Below are 20,325 nucleotides of genomic sequence, written 5' to 3' on the forward strand. Positions count from 1 at the left end.
GAATGAAATTTCCATCTCCAAAAAGCTTGTCTGCAGAGGGAAGCATGAAGAGCTCTAAAATTTCCTGGTAGACGGCTGCGCTGACTTTGGTCTTGATAAAACACAGTGGACCTACACCAGCAGATGACATGGCTCCCCAAACCATCACTGATTGTGGAAACTTCACACTAGACCTCAAACAGCTTGGATTGTGGCCTCTCCACTCTTCCTCCAGACTCTGGGACCTTGATTTTCAAATGAAATGAAATATTTACTTTCATCTGAAAACAACTCCTTGGACCACTGAGCAACAGTCCAGTTCTTTTTCTCCTTGGCCCAGGTAAGACGCTTCTGGCGTTGTCTACTGGTCATGAGTGGCTTGACACAAGGAATGCGACACTTGTAGCCCATGTCCTGGATACGTCTGTGTGTGGTGGCTCTTGAAGTAATGACTCCAGCAGCAGTCCACTCCTTGTGAATCTCCCAAAATTTTTGAATTGCCTTTTCTTAATAATCCTTTCAAGGCTGCGATTATCCCGATTGCTTCTGCACCTTTTTCTACCACACCTTTTCCTTCCACGCAACGTTCCATTAATGTGCTTGGATACAGCACTCTGTGAACAGCCAGCTTCTTTAACAATTACCTTTTGTGGCTTACCCTCCTTGTAGAGTGTGTCAATGATTGCCTTCTGGACATCTGTCAAGTCAGCAGCCTTCCCCATGATTGTGGAGCCTACTGAAACAGACTAAGGGACCTAAATGCTAAAGAAGCCTTTGCAGGTGTTTTTTTGCTACTTTTTCTAATTTTCTAAGATAATAACTTTTGTTTTTTCATTGGCTGTAAGCCATAATCATCAACATTAACAGAAATAAATACTTGAAATAGATCACTGTTTGTAATGACTCTATATAATATACGAGATTCACTTTTCGTATTGAAGAACTGAAATAAATTAACTTTTGATGATAATCAATTTTGTGAGAAGCACCTGTATTTCTCCAATTTCTGGCTCTTTGAAGCCAGAGCTGACAATCAATAAACAGGTCCTCACATGCGAAGGGAACTCAAAAGCTAAACTCATCGTACACACGGGAGATACCGTTATATATTATATAGCCAGCATCTGTCTCTTACAGCCTTGGTTGGCGCCGATTTCCAGTCACAGCTGTTCATCAAGCCGACGGCAGCATTTTAATGGAATACGCGCTGATGCTGAAGCACACCGGCTTCCATCAGCCCCCTCCAATGCGATCGCAGGTTATAGATGGTTTACTATGACTTACGTAGGTTACATCTCGGAATCTGCTGAAGGCTACCATTACTGTCATCTCAGTCTTCCTGTGAAGTTCAGTCCATGACTAAGCTTCATAGGAGACTGAGATTTTCACTGTACACTGTGAGGCAGTGAGTTGGATCATATGCGAGGATGGATATGTATCCCCAAGGATGCACATAGAGGTCGCTGGTGTGCATTGCAGTCACAGGCATAGCTGTGGTTGCAGTTCAAAATAAAAGTGAGTGTGGACCTGGTCAAGTTATTTGGCAGGGCAATGTTTAGGAAAACCTGTTAAGGAATTTTATTTTTGGAGCGAACTACAGGATGCTAGTGGGGCAGTTCGTTCCTCCAGCCGGGTCTTACAAGTGGCCCATGGCCACAGACTCCATTTAAAAAACCCTGTAGCAAAGGGTTGGGTGTGTAAGTGTTTGCAAACTGCAGAGAAGGGGGCTCTGCAACATCCAGCTTACGTGTGCAGTCAACACAGAGCCAAGGGAAGCTAACGCCTGGCACCCCCTCAGAGTGACATGTGGTGCAGTCACCCATGGCAACTGGTCTTGGATATGGACCGTTTTGATGCCCTGGCTGCGATCCAGAGGATATCGTTGTTTTCCATTTTTAAGTTTATTTTGTATGCAAATTGCCTCTTCAGAGAAGGAGTTATTTTGGACATTAAAGACACTTTGCTTTAAACTTTCCTGTGGTCCCTGCCTATCTGTCACATTGCACCAACCCCGCTGCACTACAACACTATATAGTATATGTAAAAAAATTTTTTTAAAAAAATTAAATCATAAAAATGCGCTACTGCATTTTTTTCACCATTTCACAGCACTTGGAATTTTTTGTCCATGTTTCAGTACAATATATTGTAAAACAAATCGTGCCATTCAACTTGTCCCGCAAGAAACAAGCCCTCGCATCTCTGTCAACAAAAAATTAAAAAAACGTATGGCTCTTGTAGGTAAAACTTAAAGCGCAAGAATGAAAATCTCAATTTTAGGGCTCTCTGGTCCTTAAAGATTAAAATTAATAAAGAGTGGGCGTAAACACGGGTTCAATGCCAAAAAGCATTGCCCTATTTCATATCAATAAAAAAGAAATACCCTTAAAGGGAACCGTGTTTTTCTATTCTTCAGCAACACTGTGCAACTCCTGCTGTTTCATCAGTAGGACACGTCATCATTATTAGACTAGTGGGGGAACTGACAACCAGCACCCCCACAAATATGCTGTTCTAAGCAACTGGATTTGCACAGTGTATTGCCCAGAACAGCACTCTTCACTGTGTAGTGGCTCTTTTCTATAGGTCTATTTCGCTTAAAGGGACTGTCAGCACAGAATGATTGTTCAAACCAAGTATAGGCGCCTGATGCATCATGGCGTGGCCAAAGCGCTATAAAGCCAAATTTGTCAATCAAGAGATGTGGGTGTAGACAAAGAGAAAATAAGCAGGTGGGAAGGTATACTGGCATATTTGGCACCAAGCGCCTGTACTTTGAACAGTCAATCTGTGCTGACAGAATCCCTTTAATTTAGGAGCTGAACTGCAGTACCACTATATAGTGGTAGCTGTGGTGTAAACTGTTTAAATCCAATCACTAAAAACAGGTGATCATTGAGTGTGCCGGGTGTCAGACACCCACCAAACCAGGACTGCCCAATCCTGAAGCTAAGCTTCAATCAATACAAACTGAACCTCACAAAAGCAAAACCTAAAAAGCATGGCAAAACTACAGCGTGTTTTCGCCATTTCAGTACTCTTGAATTTGTTTGGCAGTTTTCCAGTACAATTTAGAGTAGAATAAATGGTGTCTTCCAAAACTACAACTCATCCTACATATAGCAAGCCATTATATGCCGTGTCTGCAGAAAAATATTAAAAGTTATTGCTCTTTGAAGAAGGAAAGGGAAAAACGAATACCCAAAAATGAAAAGTGACTACAACAGAAAGAAGTTAAATGAAATGGAAAATCTCTTTTCCTTAGAAATGTCCATTGCCCATACTCCTGATAGACCGATCACAGTGGTAAGTTGCAATCTGTGATGATGGGGCCCACTAGACCCCAACAGATCCAGAACGCAGGCCGCTGAAATGCCCTTTATCTATAGGACCATAATAGATAGCCGCGTACTGCACCATGCTGCATACATGGTCACTGCTCCAATCTAACAGCATTTCAGAGCCCCGTTCTTGGATTTTTGTGAGGCATCAGATTCATGTAGATTAATTTATTTCTTACAAAATTATAATTTGATTTATTTCCTTTTTATGAAAACAGATTTTAAGGACTTATAGGTAGCCTACTGATTTCAGGGGAGCAATGTAATGGAGAATCCACAGGACAGGTAACACTTGCCAAGCTGGGAATAACCCAGGCTTCTCTGCAGTGCTATTGCAGGGTGAATAAAATATTACACTGCATCCTCGAAATTAATATCGGTTAACTGCAAAAATGAGCCACATGTTCTGGTCAATAGAGGGAATCCTGATTTGAAATGCATCCATTACTTTATCTATAGAAAATACATGTTTTTTTTTTAATCAGTGATATGTTCTACTATGTGACCAGCACGGATATATGCAAATTAGCTGGCCTCCAGAAGGGAGAAGGTGGCTCTCTACATCAACTATTAGAGGGAGATATCCTTAATAAAACCTGACACATGTCTAAAGGCCCCGTCTCACTAAGCGATTTACCAACGATCACGACCAGCGATACGACCTGGCCGTGATCGTTGGTAAGTCGCTGTGTGGTCGCTGGGGAGCTGTCACACAGACCGCTCTCCCCAGCGACCAACGATCAGGGGAACGACTTCGGCATCGTTGAAACTGTCATCAACGATGCCGAAGTCCCCCTGCAGCACCCGGTAACCAGGGTAAACATCGGGTTACTAAGCGCAGGGCCGCGCTTAGTAACCCGATGTTTACCCTGGTTACCAAAAAAAACAAACACTACATACTCGCCTTTCGGTGTCCAGGTCCCTTGCCGTCTGCTTCCTGCTCTGACTGAGCCGCCGTACAGTGAGAGCAGAGCGCAGCGGTGACGTCACTGCTGTGCTCTCACTTCTCACTGTACGGCCGGCAGTCAGTGAGAGCAGGAAGCAGACGGCAAGGGACCTGACGGACATCAGAAGGCGAGTATGTAGTGTTTGTTTTTTCTTACATTTACGCTGGTAACCAGGGTAAACATCGGGTTACTAAGCGCGGCCCTGCGCTTAGTAACCCGATGTTTACCCTGGTTACCAGTGAAGACATCGCTGGATCGGTGTCACACACACCGATTCAGCAATGTCAGCGGGGCCTCAACGACCAAAAAAAGGTCCAGGCCATTCCGACACGACCAGCGATCTCGCAGCAGGGGCCTGATCGCTGGTACGTGTCACACATAGCGAGATCGCTATGGAGGTCGCTGTTGCGTCACAAAACTTGTGACTCAGCAGCGATCTCGCTAGCGATCTCGCTATGTGAGACGGGGCCTTAAGGATACTTAGCCAAACCAGAATGTTCTCCAAAAGGAAAAGATTTCCATGGTTTGGCTAAACATCCTTAGTCATTGACTTACAGAGTAGATAACTCCTAGATAACACGAGAGAGAGCCAGACGTCTTGCTCCTGGAAGAAGTCTAAAGGTACCGTTACACTAAACGATTTACCAACGATCACGACCAGCGATACGACCTGGCCGTGATCGTTGGTAAGTCGTTGTGTGGTCGCTGGAGAGCTGTCACACAGACAGCTCTCTCCAGCGACCAACGATGCCGAAGTCCCCGGGTAACCAGGGTAAACTTCGGGTTACTAAGAGCAGGGCCGAGCTTAGTAACCCGATGTTTACCCTGGTTACCATTGTAAATGTAAAAAAAAAAACAGTACATACTTACATTCCGGTGTCTGTCACGTCCCTCGCCCTCAGCTTCCCTCACTGACTGTGTCAGTGCTGGCCTTAAAGCAGAGCACAGCGGTGACGTCACCGCTGTGCTCTGCTTTTACTTTACGGCCGGCGCTCACAGTCAGTGCGGGAAGCCGCCGGCGGGGGACGTGACAGACATCAGCAGGTGAGTATGTAGTGTTTTTTTTTTTACATTTACAATGGTAACCAGGGTAAACATCGGGTTACTAAGCGCGGCCCTGCGCTTAGTAACCCGATGTTTACCCTGGTTACAAGCGAACACATCGCTGGATCGGTGTCACACACACCGATCCAGCGATGACAGCGGGTGATCCAGCGACGAAATAAAGTTCTGGACTTCTAGCTCCGACCAGCAATGTCACAGCAGGATCCTGATCGCTGCTGCGTGTCAAACACAACGAGATCGCTATCCAGGACGCTGCAACGTCACGGATCGCTGTCGTTCTCGTTGGAAAGTTGCTCAGTGTGACGGTACCTTAATTTGAATACTCTTTACCCAGGGAGCACTACCGGGCCCATAAGTCACTGTACGCGACCTAGCTATCTCCCTAAGAAAAGCAGCTGTAACACGATAGGGGCGTTGTAGTGCAGCATGGTTGTGACATAAAAGGAAACAGTCCATATAAAGGAAATGTGGGGCTTTAATTTTCAGCCAAACTGCAGCAAACAATAAAGCAACCAAAAACAACAAAGACTTGCCAGGCTAGGTGCTAACTAATACACCGTATACCTCTGACTCGCGCTACCAGGGATGTGTGCGGGGCTTGGCTCTACAGCAACTCAGCGTTTAGCACATTTAATCGTCGTTCATATCCTTCTCAGAAATACTGTACACCATATCCATCTGGAGGCTGTCTCTTTCTGAGGCTTTTCTTCAGCCCTTTATGTGTCTGTAATGAGGCGACCTCCCTCAGCTGAGCTGGCTAAGCCTCCAGTACTGGAGCGGGAGCGGGAGTGATGAGTCCCACTACCAAATCCTCCTCATCACTCCAATAAAAACCAGCCCGGAGCTACCATGAATAGAACGTCTCAGCACCAAAGCTGCTGCACCAACCAGTTCTACCTGACTTTTAATATGTCACCCAGCTTGACTTTCTGGGAGAGATATACACTCCGTCCAGTATCCTCTCTGTCAGTCGCCTACACAGCATAGACATACTTAATAGTGCATTTTATATTGCAACTCATGTACTACTGAGTTGATATACAATGTGTTGTCTAATGCCACCATTTTGGCATAGAAATATGTAGTAGCTGAATTGTGGCATACCTCCACTGTGCAGAGAAAAAACAACAGATTTTTTTCACTTACTTTCTCTCGATATGAGCCTCCTAAGTCAGTCCTTAGTATACTCAGATCCTCCATGCTCCTGCCATGGTATCCTCCATTATCTGCCCGCAGTTCCTTCACTCTCCCTTGCAAATTGCGCAGAATCTTCAGTGCACTGAAATCATGTGGCGACACAGGGCCACCGAGTGACGGGCTGGAGGCTGACCGCAGATGGGAGTTGTCCTTCCTTTCCTGCCATCAAGAAAATATCAATAACCGGTCACTACTGTATGTAAAAGCGTTAACATAAGATAGAGGTCGGCTCACACGTGGGGGGCTCTCCGCAAATGGCAAGACTGGTTAGTAATACAATCATAAGGGGAAGAATCGCTTCATGACCTGATCTGTAACAACAGCTGAGCTGTCACTCAGCTTTTCTACAACCAGAAGGAACAGCTACAAAAATCCTTCATTCCAGAAGATTTTTTAATTTGGGAGAAGCTAATTCAGGTTGTGAAGACACAAGTAAAAGGAACATCAACTCTGACCAGGTTTAATTTTTTAATCAACATCTCAAAAGTGGAATGTGATTGCTTGTTATGGGAACATCTCCGTTTTTTCTTTGCACTAGTTTTGGTAACCCCATGTGTCCAATGTTTGGATGGTTGGTTGATTTGCAATTCCACCATGAGCAGAACCTTACCAGTGACAATCTCCGAACTGATGATCCAGTTCTCTCTGGGATCCGATGACTTTCTGAGGCTTTACTCCGAGACAAACTTCTGCACAAAATACACAAAATATGTCAATGAATGTCATAGAAATTTTATTAATTAACAGAAAAGGCAAGTTGTGAATTAAACTGAACAATATTTAATATTCTAATGTAAAGGATTTTTTAAATGTTTTACTACTAATGAAAAAAATCACGTAAACCAGTGTGAGAGCTTATTATAGGCAGGGCAACTTGTGTGTTTTTTCCTGGTACAGATTTAGTATAGTTTAGCACCAGGGTGAGTGTCATTATTACAACATAACTATTAATTATACAGTTTACAATACTATAACCAACACACATACTGTATATTCTAAAAAACAACCAAAATTGTCCTTATGCACAGTGCCAATTCTATCCAAAGCACATTAAAGGCTCAAGGAAACAAACAAGAATGGTGTATACTGTATATATCTCGGTAGGCTTATTCTGACAGTGGTCAAAAAGGCTTTGGGTATAATATTAAACACAATAAAACAGAAATGACCACTATGCTTCTCTGGGGGAACAAGCCCTATAGTGGAAAAGTTACTGCCCATTTTTTGCTAATACAGATTTAGTATACATATGGATCTTTAATCCATTATTTGGTAGGAGTGCATCAAATTAAGCCCTTTGCCTGAAGGTGTTAAAGGAGTTGTCCGACACCACTCACAACTGCATTTGAGATGAGAATTGCTATCCATAATTACCTGCCGAGAAGCAAGTAAAGAACAGCACACATACCCATTACCTGCCCATCATCCATGCGTCTCTGCACTTAGGTGTTGTCGGAATATTATTGGCTCCGTTCACCTCAAGTGAGGAAGTAAGTTGCACCAGACAACCCCTTTAAGGCACTATCAGACAACAATAAATGAAACTGCAGCAAAGCAAATAAAAGATTTCCACACTGACATATTCATATGATAGGTATGAATGACCCCTTCACATCCTAAGGATAGGAGCACACGGCTGTGTATTCTCTCATCCGAAAGAATCGGGTTGATTATCCAAATCACACTCGGAACTGGAGTATCAGTTGGTATGCATGCAAAACACGAGCATGTTCACACTGGCCATTAAACTGAGAAAACATAAGGCAGAAACAAAAAGAACATATACCCCACTGTAAGTAAGTAAAAGCCTTAGTGCATATAAATATCTCAGGGTACTTCATAAACACCGTTCTGGATTTAAAAAAAAGTGTAAAAGCCATCCCACCAATGTCAAGGTGTACCCACTTCGGGATGGTCCTAACCCCTAGTATTAAAACTTTACCATGTGTTATAATGACACATTTTGTTTCTGTCTTAGGTTTTGTCTGGTTAATGGCCAGTGTGAACATGCTCCTATTTGGCATTCATGCCAGCTTATAATCCAGTTCATTTTTTTTTTGCATTTAGTGCCGGTAAGGATGTGGGCTCCCTTTCTTTGAGCTGGACATTACATTTATAAAGCTTCCCATTTGCTGTGTGTCCATATTCGGCACCAGGTCCCGTTCTGCCCTTATACACATTGATGTCACTATGATACATGGTAAGGTATTAATACTAGAGGTTGGGACCATCCCGATTTGAGTACACCTTGACGCTGGTGGGATGGCTTTTGATCAAAAACATACCGTGTTATTTATATGCACTATTGCTTTTACTTACTTACAGGATATATGTTCATTTTGCTTCTGTCTTCGATCAGAGTGTGATATGATTCTCTCAGATTAGGAGAAGATGGAGAAAAAAGCTTCTCCATTCTGCCAATCCATGGAAATCGGACTGCACTTAAATATCATCCGAGTGCGGTCCAATGGTTTCCGCAAACTCATTGACTTGCATGGCCGAATGCGATCGAAATATCAAATCAGACTTGGACATGCAGCGAGTTTGACACATGTATGGCCCCACAGAATAACATTGGTCCAAAGTGCAATCTGATGTTTTCATCAGTTTGCATTCGGACTCAAAATATGGCCATGTGCACAATCCTTAAGAACGAGATATAACACAATGAAAGCAGAATTATCGGACTTTTGCTACCTACTTACATATCCCGTTATGTTAGTGACAGATGTAGGAAGATACAATACTGGGGACATTTAGAACTGCACAGAGGAACTTCCTACCGCAATCATGTAGCACCATTAGGTCTACACATGTTGATTATAGCCAGGGTCACACTGCGTTTGCACTGGGCCTCATCATAAATTGGCATATGTTAGCAGGTAATCAATCTGATGGAAATTTGTCAAAACTATTAACAAGTTTACTTGACCAGAGATGGGGAACAGAAGGGTCGCCCATATCTATGCAGTCCTGTGTAATTGGTAGCTATGGATGACACCGCTATCTGCTTTTTTACTGGCCTTTATAAATGTCCCCGTGGTTCCTATTAACATGCAGCAGTGTTATATGATGGTTATCTACAACTATACCTCCTTATTCCAACTATTTAACCAGTTACCTTTCTCTTAGGAAATCCACCTTGCATCTGTAGAAATAAACAGCTACTTAAATGCAAAGTTCCACAGAGCGGAAGCAACAAAGTAAAAAAAGTGTGAGCACTGCAGCCTCTTCTACAATGTCAAGCCTTCCAATGATCTAATATTGAAGGCATATACCCCCAAGGGCCCACTATGCATTACAGTCAGCCACACTGGCCAATTTCCCAGCGACCAGTCAGCTCTCCGATGTGCATGGGGGCAACTCTTCCCAGACAGATGATGTGAGGGAAGAGAAGAATATTTCAACTATCGGCCATGAGAAGGGAGATCACTGAAAACCCCTTAAAGAGGACTAATCAGTCTCATATCATATCATATTTTCTGTGGCCTCCCTGCTAACACCCTTGCACCCCTCCAGTCCATCCTTAGCTCTGCTGCCCGACTAATTCATCTCTCTCCTCGCTACTCCTCCGCTTCCCCCCTCTGCATATCTCTTCACTGGCTCCCATTCCCTCAGCGTATCCAGTTCAAATTACTAATACTGACCTACAAAGCCATCCATAACCTGTCTCCTCCATATACAGTATCTCTGAACTAATCTCCTGATATCTTCCCTCACGTAATCTCCGGTCCTCCCAAGACCTCCTTCTCTCCTCCATACTTATTCGCTCCTCATCCAATCGCCTCCAAGACTTCTCCCGAATATCTCCCATCCTCTGGAATTCTTTGCCCCAACACGTCCGACTATCAACCACATTCGGATCCTTCAGGCGGAACCTGAAAACCCACCTCTTCAGGAAAGCCTACAGCCTGCACTGACCCCGCTGCCTCCTCACCACTACTGAAGCTACCGCCTCACCAACACCGGAGCTGCTGCAACCCTAAACCTACTGTCTCCTTCCCCACCATCCTCTAGAATGTAAGCCCGCAAGGGCAGGGTCCTCTCCCCTCTGTATCAGTCTGTCATTGTTAGTTTGCTTACTGTAAGCTTTATCTGTAATTTGTATGTAACCCCTTCTCATATACAGCACCATGGAATCAATGGTGCTATATAAATAAATAATAATAATATCCAAGTGAATGTGGTTATCAATTGTTCTCTATGGGCATCTTCACGAGTTGCTTATAGCGACCAATCAGGTTACAAAGAGAATACAAAAATGAGAACGTGGCTGGTTGCTCCAAGTATAACTCATCCACTCTTTTTCAATAACATGTATTGTCCTTTTTGGAGAATTCCTTTATGAATGAACTACTAGGGTCAATATTGTAAAGAAATAACGCTGGTCCTGCTGGCATTTTGCTATCAGTCAAGTCTGAAAGGAACCAAGAAGAGTAGCTCTTGCCATGCAGAGGGCCAACTGATTTCTATGTAAAGGTCCATTTACACTGCACAATTATAGTGAAGAGGGCATTACAAGCAGCACTGGTCTCATGATAATCGTGCAGTGTGAATAGGCTGCATATCACCAGAAGAATGAGCAAAACGCCCAGTCGTCTGGTGAAATGATCTTTTGGTTTGCCCAAAACATCACCATTCTCGGCAGCACATCGTCCTATGTAAAACGGAGTCACGCTGCCGAGAACACTGGCAGCCTATGTGCACAGAATAAGGTGTGTAAACAAGCAGACCGTGCTAAATGACCTGCAATAGATTACAACGATCTGTAATAAACTATTCCGTGCACATTGGGTGCCATTGTTATTGGTGCCATTGTTCTCGACAGTGGGAGTCCTGATGACACAGAGCTCGCGATGACAGGAATGACGGCAGCTTATGTGCACTGAATTATCTATTACAGATCATTCAAATGTGCATCGTTATAGGTACCGTTACACTAAACGACTTACCAACGATCACGACCAGCGATACGACCTGGCCGTGATCGTTGGTAAGTCGTTGTGTGGTCGCTGGGGAGCTGTCACACAGACAGCTCTCTCCAGCGACCAACGATCAGGGGAACGACTTCGGCATCGTTGAAACTGTCTTCAACGATGCCGAAGTCCCCCTGCAGCACCCGGGTAACCAGGGTAAACATCGGGTTACTAAGTGCAGGGCCGCGCTTAGTAACCCGATATTTACCCTGGTTACCATTGTAAAAGTAAAAAAAAAAAAAAAAAAAACACACTACATACTCACATTCTGATGTCTGTCACGTCCCCCGCTGGCGTCCACAGGGTTAAAACTGCTTTCGGCAGGAGCGCTTGCTAATGCTGCGCTGCTACCAAGAGCTTCCTGCACTGAATGTGTCAGCGCCGGCCGTAAAGCAGAGCACAGCGGTGACGTCACCGCTGTTACTGCTGGCTCTGACACATTCAGTGCAGGAAGCTCTCGGCAGCAGCGCAGCATTAGCAAGCGCTCCTGCCGAAAGCAGTTTTAACCCTGTGGACGCCGGGGGACGTGACAGACATCAGAATGTGAGTATGTAGTGTTTTTTTTTTAACTTTTACAATGGTAACCAGGGTAAATATCAGGTTACTAAGTGCGGCCCTGTACTTAGTAACCCAATGTTTACCCTGGTTACAAGTGAACACATCGCTGGATCGGCGTCACACACGCCGATCCAGCAATGACAGCGGGTGATCAGCGATGAAATAAAGTTCTGGACTTCTAGCTCCGACCAGCGATATCACAGTGGGATCCAGATCGCTGCTGCGTGTCAAACACAACGAGATCGCTATCCAGGATGCTGCAACGTCACGGATCGCTATCGTTCTCGTTGGAAAGTTGCTCAGTGTGAAAGTACCTTAAGTGTGGCTTACCTGTGTAATCAGCTAGTAAACAACCACCGATCGGTGAATATTTACTGATGGTCTGTGTTTAATACCGCAAATATATAATAACAAACTTGGCACTCGGTATATGAAAAATTGGAGTTCCTTTTATTGTGCATCCAGACAAAACAATTATGAACGTTTTCGGTCCGTCATTTGTCATCAGACAGGGTTTTGGGAAGGCAGTATCTTATGCATTATATAATCTATAACAACAAGATTGTCGTGAAGATATCTCATGTTAAAGAATGTTCTGATGAAGGTCCTATGACGGACCGAAAACGTTCACAATTTTTTTGTCTGGATGCACAATAAAAGGAACTCCAATTTGTCATATACCGAGTGCCAAGTTTGTTATTATATATTGATGGGTTGGATGCCTGACCTGAGCACCAACAGCACCACAGCCTAAGAGTGCCGTGTTCTTCTAAATTATTTAATGCCGCAAAGTCGGCTAATGTAAACACCCACATTCTTTTTATCAGGGGGCTCATGTCACACAAAACTAATGGCGTAGCATCTATAGTTTACTACAGTAACCTGGCGTCCTCCACAGTGACCTGGTGTCCTCCATAGTGACCTGGTGCCTACCACTCTGACCTGTCGTCCTCCATAGTGACCTGGCGTCTACCCCAGTGACCTGGCGTCCTCAATAGTGACCTGGCGTCTACCACAGTGACCTGGCGTCCTCCATAGTGACCTGGCGTCTAACACAGTGACCTAGAGTCCTCCATAGTGACCTGGCGTCTACCACAGTGACCTGGCGTCCTCTTTAGTGACCTGGCATCTACTACAGTGACCTAGCATCCTCCATAGTGACCTGGCGTCTACCACAGTGACCTAGAGTCCTCCATAGTGACCTGGCGTCTACCACAGTGACCTGGCGTCCTCTTTAGTGACCTGGCATCTACCACAGTGACCTAGCGTCCTCCATAGTGACCTGGCGTCTACCACAGTGACCTAGAGTCCTCCATAGTGACCTGGCATCTACCACAGTGACCTAGCGTCCTCCATAGTGACCTGGCGTCTACCACAGTGACCTAGCGTCCTCCATAGTGACCTGGCGTCTACCACAGTGACCTGGCGTCCTCTTTAGTGACCTGGCATCTACCACAGTGACCTAGCGTCCTCCATAGTGACCTGGCGTTAACCACAGTGACCTAGAGTCCTCCATAGTGACCTGGCGTCTACCACAGTGACCTAGCGTCCTCTTTAGTGACCTGGCGTCTACCACAGTGACCTAGAGTCCTCCATAGTGACCTGGCATCTACCACAGTGACCTAGTGTCCTCCATAGTGACCTGGCATCTACCACAGTAACCTGGCATCCTCCATAGTGACCTGACATCTACCACAGTGACCTAGCGTCCTCCATAGTGACCTGGCATCCTCCATAGTGACCTGGCGTCTACCACAGTGATCTGGAGTCCTCCATAGTGACCTGGCATCTACCACAGTGACCTGGCGTCTACCACAGTGACCTGGCGTCTACCACAGTGACCTGGCGTCCTCCATAGTGACCTAGCGTCCTCCATAGTGACCTGGCGTCTACCACAGTGAGCTGGTGTCCTCCATAGTGACCTAGCGTCCTCCATAGTGACCTGGCGTCTACCACAGTGACCTGGCGTCCTCCATAGTGACCTAGCGTCCTCCATAGTGACCTGGCGTCTACCACAGTGAGCTGGTGTCCTCCATAGTGACCTGGTGTCTAACACAGTGACCTAGAGTCCTCCATAGTGACCTGGCATCTACCACAGTGACCTGGCATCTACCACAGTGACCTGGCGTCCTCTTTATTGACCTGGCGTCTACCAGTGTGACCTAGCGTCCTCCACAGTGACCTGGCATCTACCACAGTGACCTGGCGTCCTCCACAGTGACCTGGCATCTACCACAGTGACCTAGCGTCCTCCATAGTGACCTGGCGTCTACCACAGTGACCTGGCGTCCTCTTTAGTGACCTGGCATCTACCACAGTGACCTAGCGTCCTCCATAGTGACCTGGCGTTAACCACAGTGACCTAGAGTCCTCCATAGTGACCTGGCGTCTACCACAGTGACCTAGCGTCCTCTTTAGTGACCTGGCGTCTACCACAGTGACCTAGAGTCCTCCATAGTGACCTGGCATCTACCACAGTGACTTAGTGTCCTCCATAGTGACCTGGCATCTACCACAGTAACCTGGCATCCTCCATAGTGACCTGACATCTACCACAGTGACCTAGCGTCCTCCATAGTGACCTGGCATCCTCCATAGTGACCTGGCGTCTACCACAGTGATCTGGAGTCCTCCATAGTGACCTGGCATCTACCACAATGACCTGGCGTCTACCACAGTGACCTGGCATCTACCACAGTGACCTGGCGTCCTCCATAGTGACCTAGCGTCCTCCATAGTGACCTGGCGTCTACCACAGTGAGCTGGTGTCCTCCATAGTGACCTAGCGTCCTCCATAGTGACCTGGCGTCTACCACAGTGACCTGGCGTCCTCCATAGTGACCTAGCGTCCTCCATAGTGACCTGGCGTCTACCACAGTGAGCTGGTGTCCTCCATAGTGACCTGGTGTCTAACACAGTGACCTAGAGTCCTCCATAGTGACCTGGCATCTACCACAGTGACCTGGCATCTACCACAGTGACCTGGCGTCCTCTTTATTGACCTGGCGTCTACCAGTGTGACCTAGCGTCCTCCACAGTGACCTGGCATCTACCACAGTGACCTGGCGTCCTCCACAGTGACCTGGCATCTACCACAGTGACCTGGCGTCCTCCATAGTGACCTGGCGTCTACCACAGTGACCTGCTATCCACTACAGTATGGAATAGCAGGAGCCATTAGTCATAAAAATGATTCATAGCTATAACAGAAAGATTTGTTCTCTGGCTTTTAGGGCCGCTATACTGTGGTTGGGGCTCATTCAGACATCTGTTTTTCACGTACATATTCTATCCTTTTGGATAGTTTTTGATGATGCAGAATATATAAATTAGGCTACTTGCCTTTTTATTGCATTTTTTGTCTCTTTTTGGTGTGCCATGCTTTAAACGAAGCTGCTTTCTTTTTGATACTTCCTGGTATTTGGCTTTAACTATACTTTATTGATATACTTCGGTGCAGATTACATGCATTTTCACACAAAAAATGAATTTGTGTTTTTTGTACCTGCAAAATGTCCGCATCTGATGCAAGTCCATGGGGAATTTCCGCACAGAAAACTCAGTGCACCAGCAAGAGAAATTGAGATGCCACGTATTTGAAACAGTCAGCGCAGGTCATCACAATGGGTTGGAGATTACCATAAATCTCATCTACTTTGCTGGAACTGTAAGATGTTGCGTTTTTGACTCAGAAAAAATACGCAGCTTCAAAAATGCACCAAATCTCACTGTGGGAACGTAGCCTTATAGCCTATTGGCCCATTCACAGGTCTGTGTATTTTTGCAGCCATTTGTCAATAAATAATTGCGGCGACAAGGGTCAGTGAAAATCATGGCTTCTGTGTTCAGTCCATGTCCACGTCTATGATTAACGCTGAAATGTATGGGGGGGAAGCTTTGTCATTTATTTATTTTTTTCCATCAGTGAAAACCACTGACCAAACACTGATGGTAAAAACTGAAACTGATGAAAATTGGATGAAAAACACGAATGACATTCGGATGCTCTTTTGCATACGTGAACATTCTGTCTGAATGAAGCCTTATAGAATCCCTATCTAGACGTTCTATTTTCTAAATTGATTATAATATTTGCTAATTAATTGTGATTCTCAGAAACTCTAGTAATCCCTGAAGAATACCATACGGGGCATTTACTTTTCAAGCTCTGCGTTAAGTTCCTCTTCAAATTTTCGAGCGAGTTTAGTGGCAGTCTCCTCTTTCCACTTGCCCATGTTTCTCTGGATGGCTCTGAGCTCATTGTCCTTCTCTCGGAGCTGCTGCCGCAGTGACTGCTTCTCTCCTCCATTGGACTCCCTGAGCTGGTCCCGCTGCAGGTTCGTGATTTCTTCTATGTGTTCCTGACGGGGCGACATCATATATTATATTTCACTAATAACAAGCTGTAAAGAAGAAATATGTAAACCAGTATGGACGACGTGTGAGTCGGGTGAGAGGTATGGACCTGTATGAGTCTATCTTTTAACATTTCCAGAGCTTTCTCCTTCTCCAGCTGCAGCTGTTCTTTTACTTGCTGTAACTCACGTTCCTGGTGAATATAGAATAACTTTTGAGCACAAATTTTATGAAAATGCCAAATACACACAAAAAGCAGAGACTGGAGGGACAGTTCATTAATTGTTTGCATAAACCAATCTTAATGAAGAGACTTCCGTTACTTAATGAGTAAGTCGTATCGTACAACCGCCGTGCCCCTCCGCCAGAAATGGTACTTTAGTCAGTGACCGGAGTACATGTAGGGTGTACTTTACACCACTAAACAGACATATGTTTTGAGGAATTTGCTGGGCGGACTTTGATGCACCCACTGCCAGATCTGAACATAACTGGTGTAAAAATGCCAAAAGTTGTGACATTTCAAGTTGTTTTATGCTCGAAAATTGGCCAAAACACCTTAATGAATCAGGCCCATAGTCAGCAATCGTCTCTCATCGGCAGAGATTGGTCAATGTTGGTGGAGGCTCCTGGGTAAAATAAATTAGTGGATTCTTTCACCCTCAGATCTCAGATATAGCATGGCTAATGAGCTAGATATAAACATTACATAATTAATTGTCAACATATGTAGTGTCAATATAAAAGGGACAGAACAACAACCTTACTGCATTTAGAGCAGCCCTACTGCCCCCCCAAATGTACTTAGGGTACACAATGTTTGGACTTCACAATCCTTTGTCCAGATGGGAGAGTAACGCTGTCAAAGGTCATCACCCACTCCCCCTATGACAATTAATATGCAAACTTCAGCACCCTATTTCTTCTCGTTAGCAGTACAAGATTTTGCTCCTTACAGGCACATTCCCATCTCATACTTTTATTGCAGATTCACAGAATATGCCATACATTTTTGATAACTATGGGTCCCACCTCTGAAACCAGCACATGTATCAAGAACGGGGCAGTATCTTGCGCCATTGCAAATAGAGAGGTAGTTATACACTGATCTCCATTCAGTTTCATGGGAGTTCTGATAATGTTAAGCTATAGCACTCAAATAGAAGTGAATGGAAACATAAATGAATGTGTGGCCAATCTCAGCAGTACAGGATAGCGCCCCATTTTCCATATAGGTGAAGGAGTCAGAAGCAGACCTGCATCAACAATGACATGTGAAAGTGTGGGCACCCCTGGTCAAAATTACTGTTATTGTGAACATTTAAGCAAGCTGAAGATGAAATGATCTCTAAAAGGCCTAAAGTTAAAGATGACATGTTTCCTTTTGTATTTTAGGCAAAACAATATATATATTTTCATCTTTTACATTTTAAAAATTACAAAAAGGAACATGGGCTGATGCAAAAGTCTGGGTACCCTGCATGGTTAGTACCGAGTAACACCCCCTTTTGAAACTATCACAGCTTGTAAACGCTTTTTGTAGCCAGCTAAGAGTCTTTCACTTCTTGTTTGAGGGATTTCATCTATTCTTCTTTGAAAAAAATTCTTCCAGTTCTGTGAGATTCCTGGGTTGTCTCGCATGCAATGTTATTTTGAGGTCCAGCCACAGATTTTCAATGATGTTTAGATCAGGGCATTGTGAGGGTCATTGTAAAACTTTCAGCTTGCACCTTTTGAGGTAGTCTATTGTGGATTTTGACATGTGTTTGGGATCATTAGCCATTTGTAGAAGCCTTCCTCTTTTCAACTTCAGCTTTTTTAGAGATGAAGTTATGTTTCCATCAAAAATTTGTTGAAATTTCATTAAATCCATTCTTCTTCTACCCGTGAAATGTTTCCGATGCCATTGCCTACAACACAACTCCAAAACATGATTGATCCACCCCTTAATAGTTGGCAATATGTTCGCTTCTTGAAATTCTGTGCCCTTTTTTCTCCACACATACGTTTGATCATTATGGCCAAAGAGTTCTTTTTTAAACTCATCGGTCTACAGGACTTGTTTCCAAAATGCATCAGGCTTGTTTACATGTTCTTTTGCATACTTCTGATATTGAATTTTAGGGTGAGGACGCAGGAGAGGTTTTCTTCTGAAAAGTAGAACAATGTACCACAACTCCAGAGTCTGCTAAATCTTTCTGAAGGTCTTTTGCAGTCAAGAGGGGGTTCTGATTTGCCTTTCTAGCAATCCTATGAGCAGCGCTCATTAACTTGATCTTCCAGACCTTATCTTGACCTCCACTATTTCTGTTAACTGCCATTTCGTAATTACATTTCTTAGTAAAGGGCAACTTGAAAATGCTTTGCTTTTCTCATAGCCTTCTCCTGCTTTGTGGGCCTCCACCATTTTTATTTTCAGATTGCTAGGCAGCTGCTTAGAAGAACCCATGGCTGCTGTGTTTTGGCAAAAGGTTAGAGGAGGCTGGCTTTTATAAAGCTGGGAAATTTTCATCACCTGGCCTTACCTAACGATACTAGTGAGCAAGCCATAACCCTAACAGGCTAATTAAGGGCTGAAACATTGGTCAAAGTTATCTGATCACACAAATCTCCAAGGGTGCTCAAAAAAGCATTTGCCACTTTTATAATAAGATACTAAACTACAAGATAGTATATTGGAGATATTGTAAGGACAAACGAGATTTGAGAAATATTGTACTTTCTCTAGACAATTTTGTCTGTTTGTTTTCTGGAGTGATAGTAAGGAAGAAAGCAGCAGGCAGTAGAACAGGCAGGCCACTGTCGGACAAATGCCAGTGCGGCCACCATCAGCTTAAGGTAGACCACAGTATACTTACCCGCTCTCTTTGCACATGCAGTAGCGTGCGCTTCTGAGCCTCAACTTCTTGTTGCAATTCATGAATGATCTGGTTGGTTTCCTCACTTACTTCATGCAGCACCTTCAATGCTTGGTTGGTGGAAGGACGAGAAGGACTTCTGCAAGGGACATTCCTGTTAGCTAATGCAATAAGATATCATGTATCAGTGCACTTATCCTATACTATAAGAAAATGCTAGATTTGGGTTTGTACTTCATATAACGATCACACTTTATGTTGTCCATAACTCTTTCTACAAATCTCCGAGTTTCCACTCATCTGGGAGCCGTCCCTTACCCATGTCTGCTCCTTGCTGGACTGTGCACGTTAGACCTCCCTGGAGTGCACTGCATGCGTTCACAAGCTGCATTGATCTCCCTGGCAAGGGCCCTCTCTGCTCGCTCAGTCTGGGCCATTGCCTCTCGCTCTCTGAAAAGCGATTCATTCTTTTCAGCCCTGAGTTCATGCTGCTCTTCCTCCATTTGCTGCAGCCGCTGCTTCAGGCGCTCAATGTCCCGCTCCTTTTCCTAAAAAAATTAACAATCAACTTAGCATGGGGATACTTTCATCTACGTAACTTCTGGGTGATTAAAATACATTTCCCAAAATGAATGCATAAAATCCATAACACTGCACTGAAGAAGTTTTGTCAACTGATGACTTCTGACATTGTCAATCACAGGTAAAAGTGCGTGTTACCAGTGGGCAATAAGAAAAACCTGGAAAACTATAAGGCTATGTGCACACGTTCAGGATTTTTCATGTTTTTTTCAGCCATTTTCCACGGGAAAAACGCTTAAAAAACGCATACATATGCATCCCATTATTTTTAATGCATTCTGCTAATTTTTGTGCACATGATGCATTTTTTTTTCCGCGAAAAAAACGCATTGTGGTAAAAAAACACATCATGTTCATTAATTTTGCGGATTTTTCTCGTTTTTATTCTATGCATTGGGAAGCTCCGGAAAAAAAAACGCACAAAAAACACATGCGGATTTCCTGCAGAAAAAGTCCGGTTTTGTTC

The 20,325-nt window shown here is 44.4% G+C and overlaps 1 protein-coding gene across 3 annotated transcripts in view; it reads right to left on the minus strand.

The window, feature by feature from the left end:
* Positions 1–20,325, minus strand: part of LOC143808731 (uncharacterized) — a 135,991-nt gene that overhangs the window by 3,391 nt on the left and 112,275 nt on the right. For all 3 annotated transcript variants that reach the window (XM_077291694.1, XM_077291677.1, XM_077291686.1), the window contains 6 exons: positions 19,596–19,825; positions 19,278–19,416; positions 16,529–16,612; positions 16,222–16,424; positions 7,140–7,218; positions 6,479–6,688 (listed from right to left, as the gene is read on the minus strand). In XM_077291694.1, coding sequence (XP_077147809.1) covers positions 6,479–6,688; positions 7,140–7,218; positions 16,222–16,424; positions 16,529–16,612; positions 19,278–19,416; positions 19,596–19,825 — 945 coding nt within the window. The remainder of the gene's footprint in view (positions 1–6,478; positions 6,689–7,139; positions 7,219–16,221; positions 16,425–16,528; positions 16,613–19,277; positions 19,417–19,595; positions 19,826–20,325) is intronic.

Source organism: Ranitomeya variabilis, chromosome 1, assembly GCF_051348905.1.
Source record: "Ranitomeya variabilis isolate aRanVar5 chromosome 1, aRanVar5.hap1, whole genome shotgun sequence".
Lineage (NCBI taxonomy): Eukaryota > Metazoa > Chordata > Amphibia > Anura > Dendrobatidae > Ranitomeya > Ranitomeya variabilis.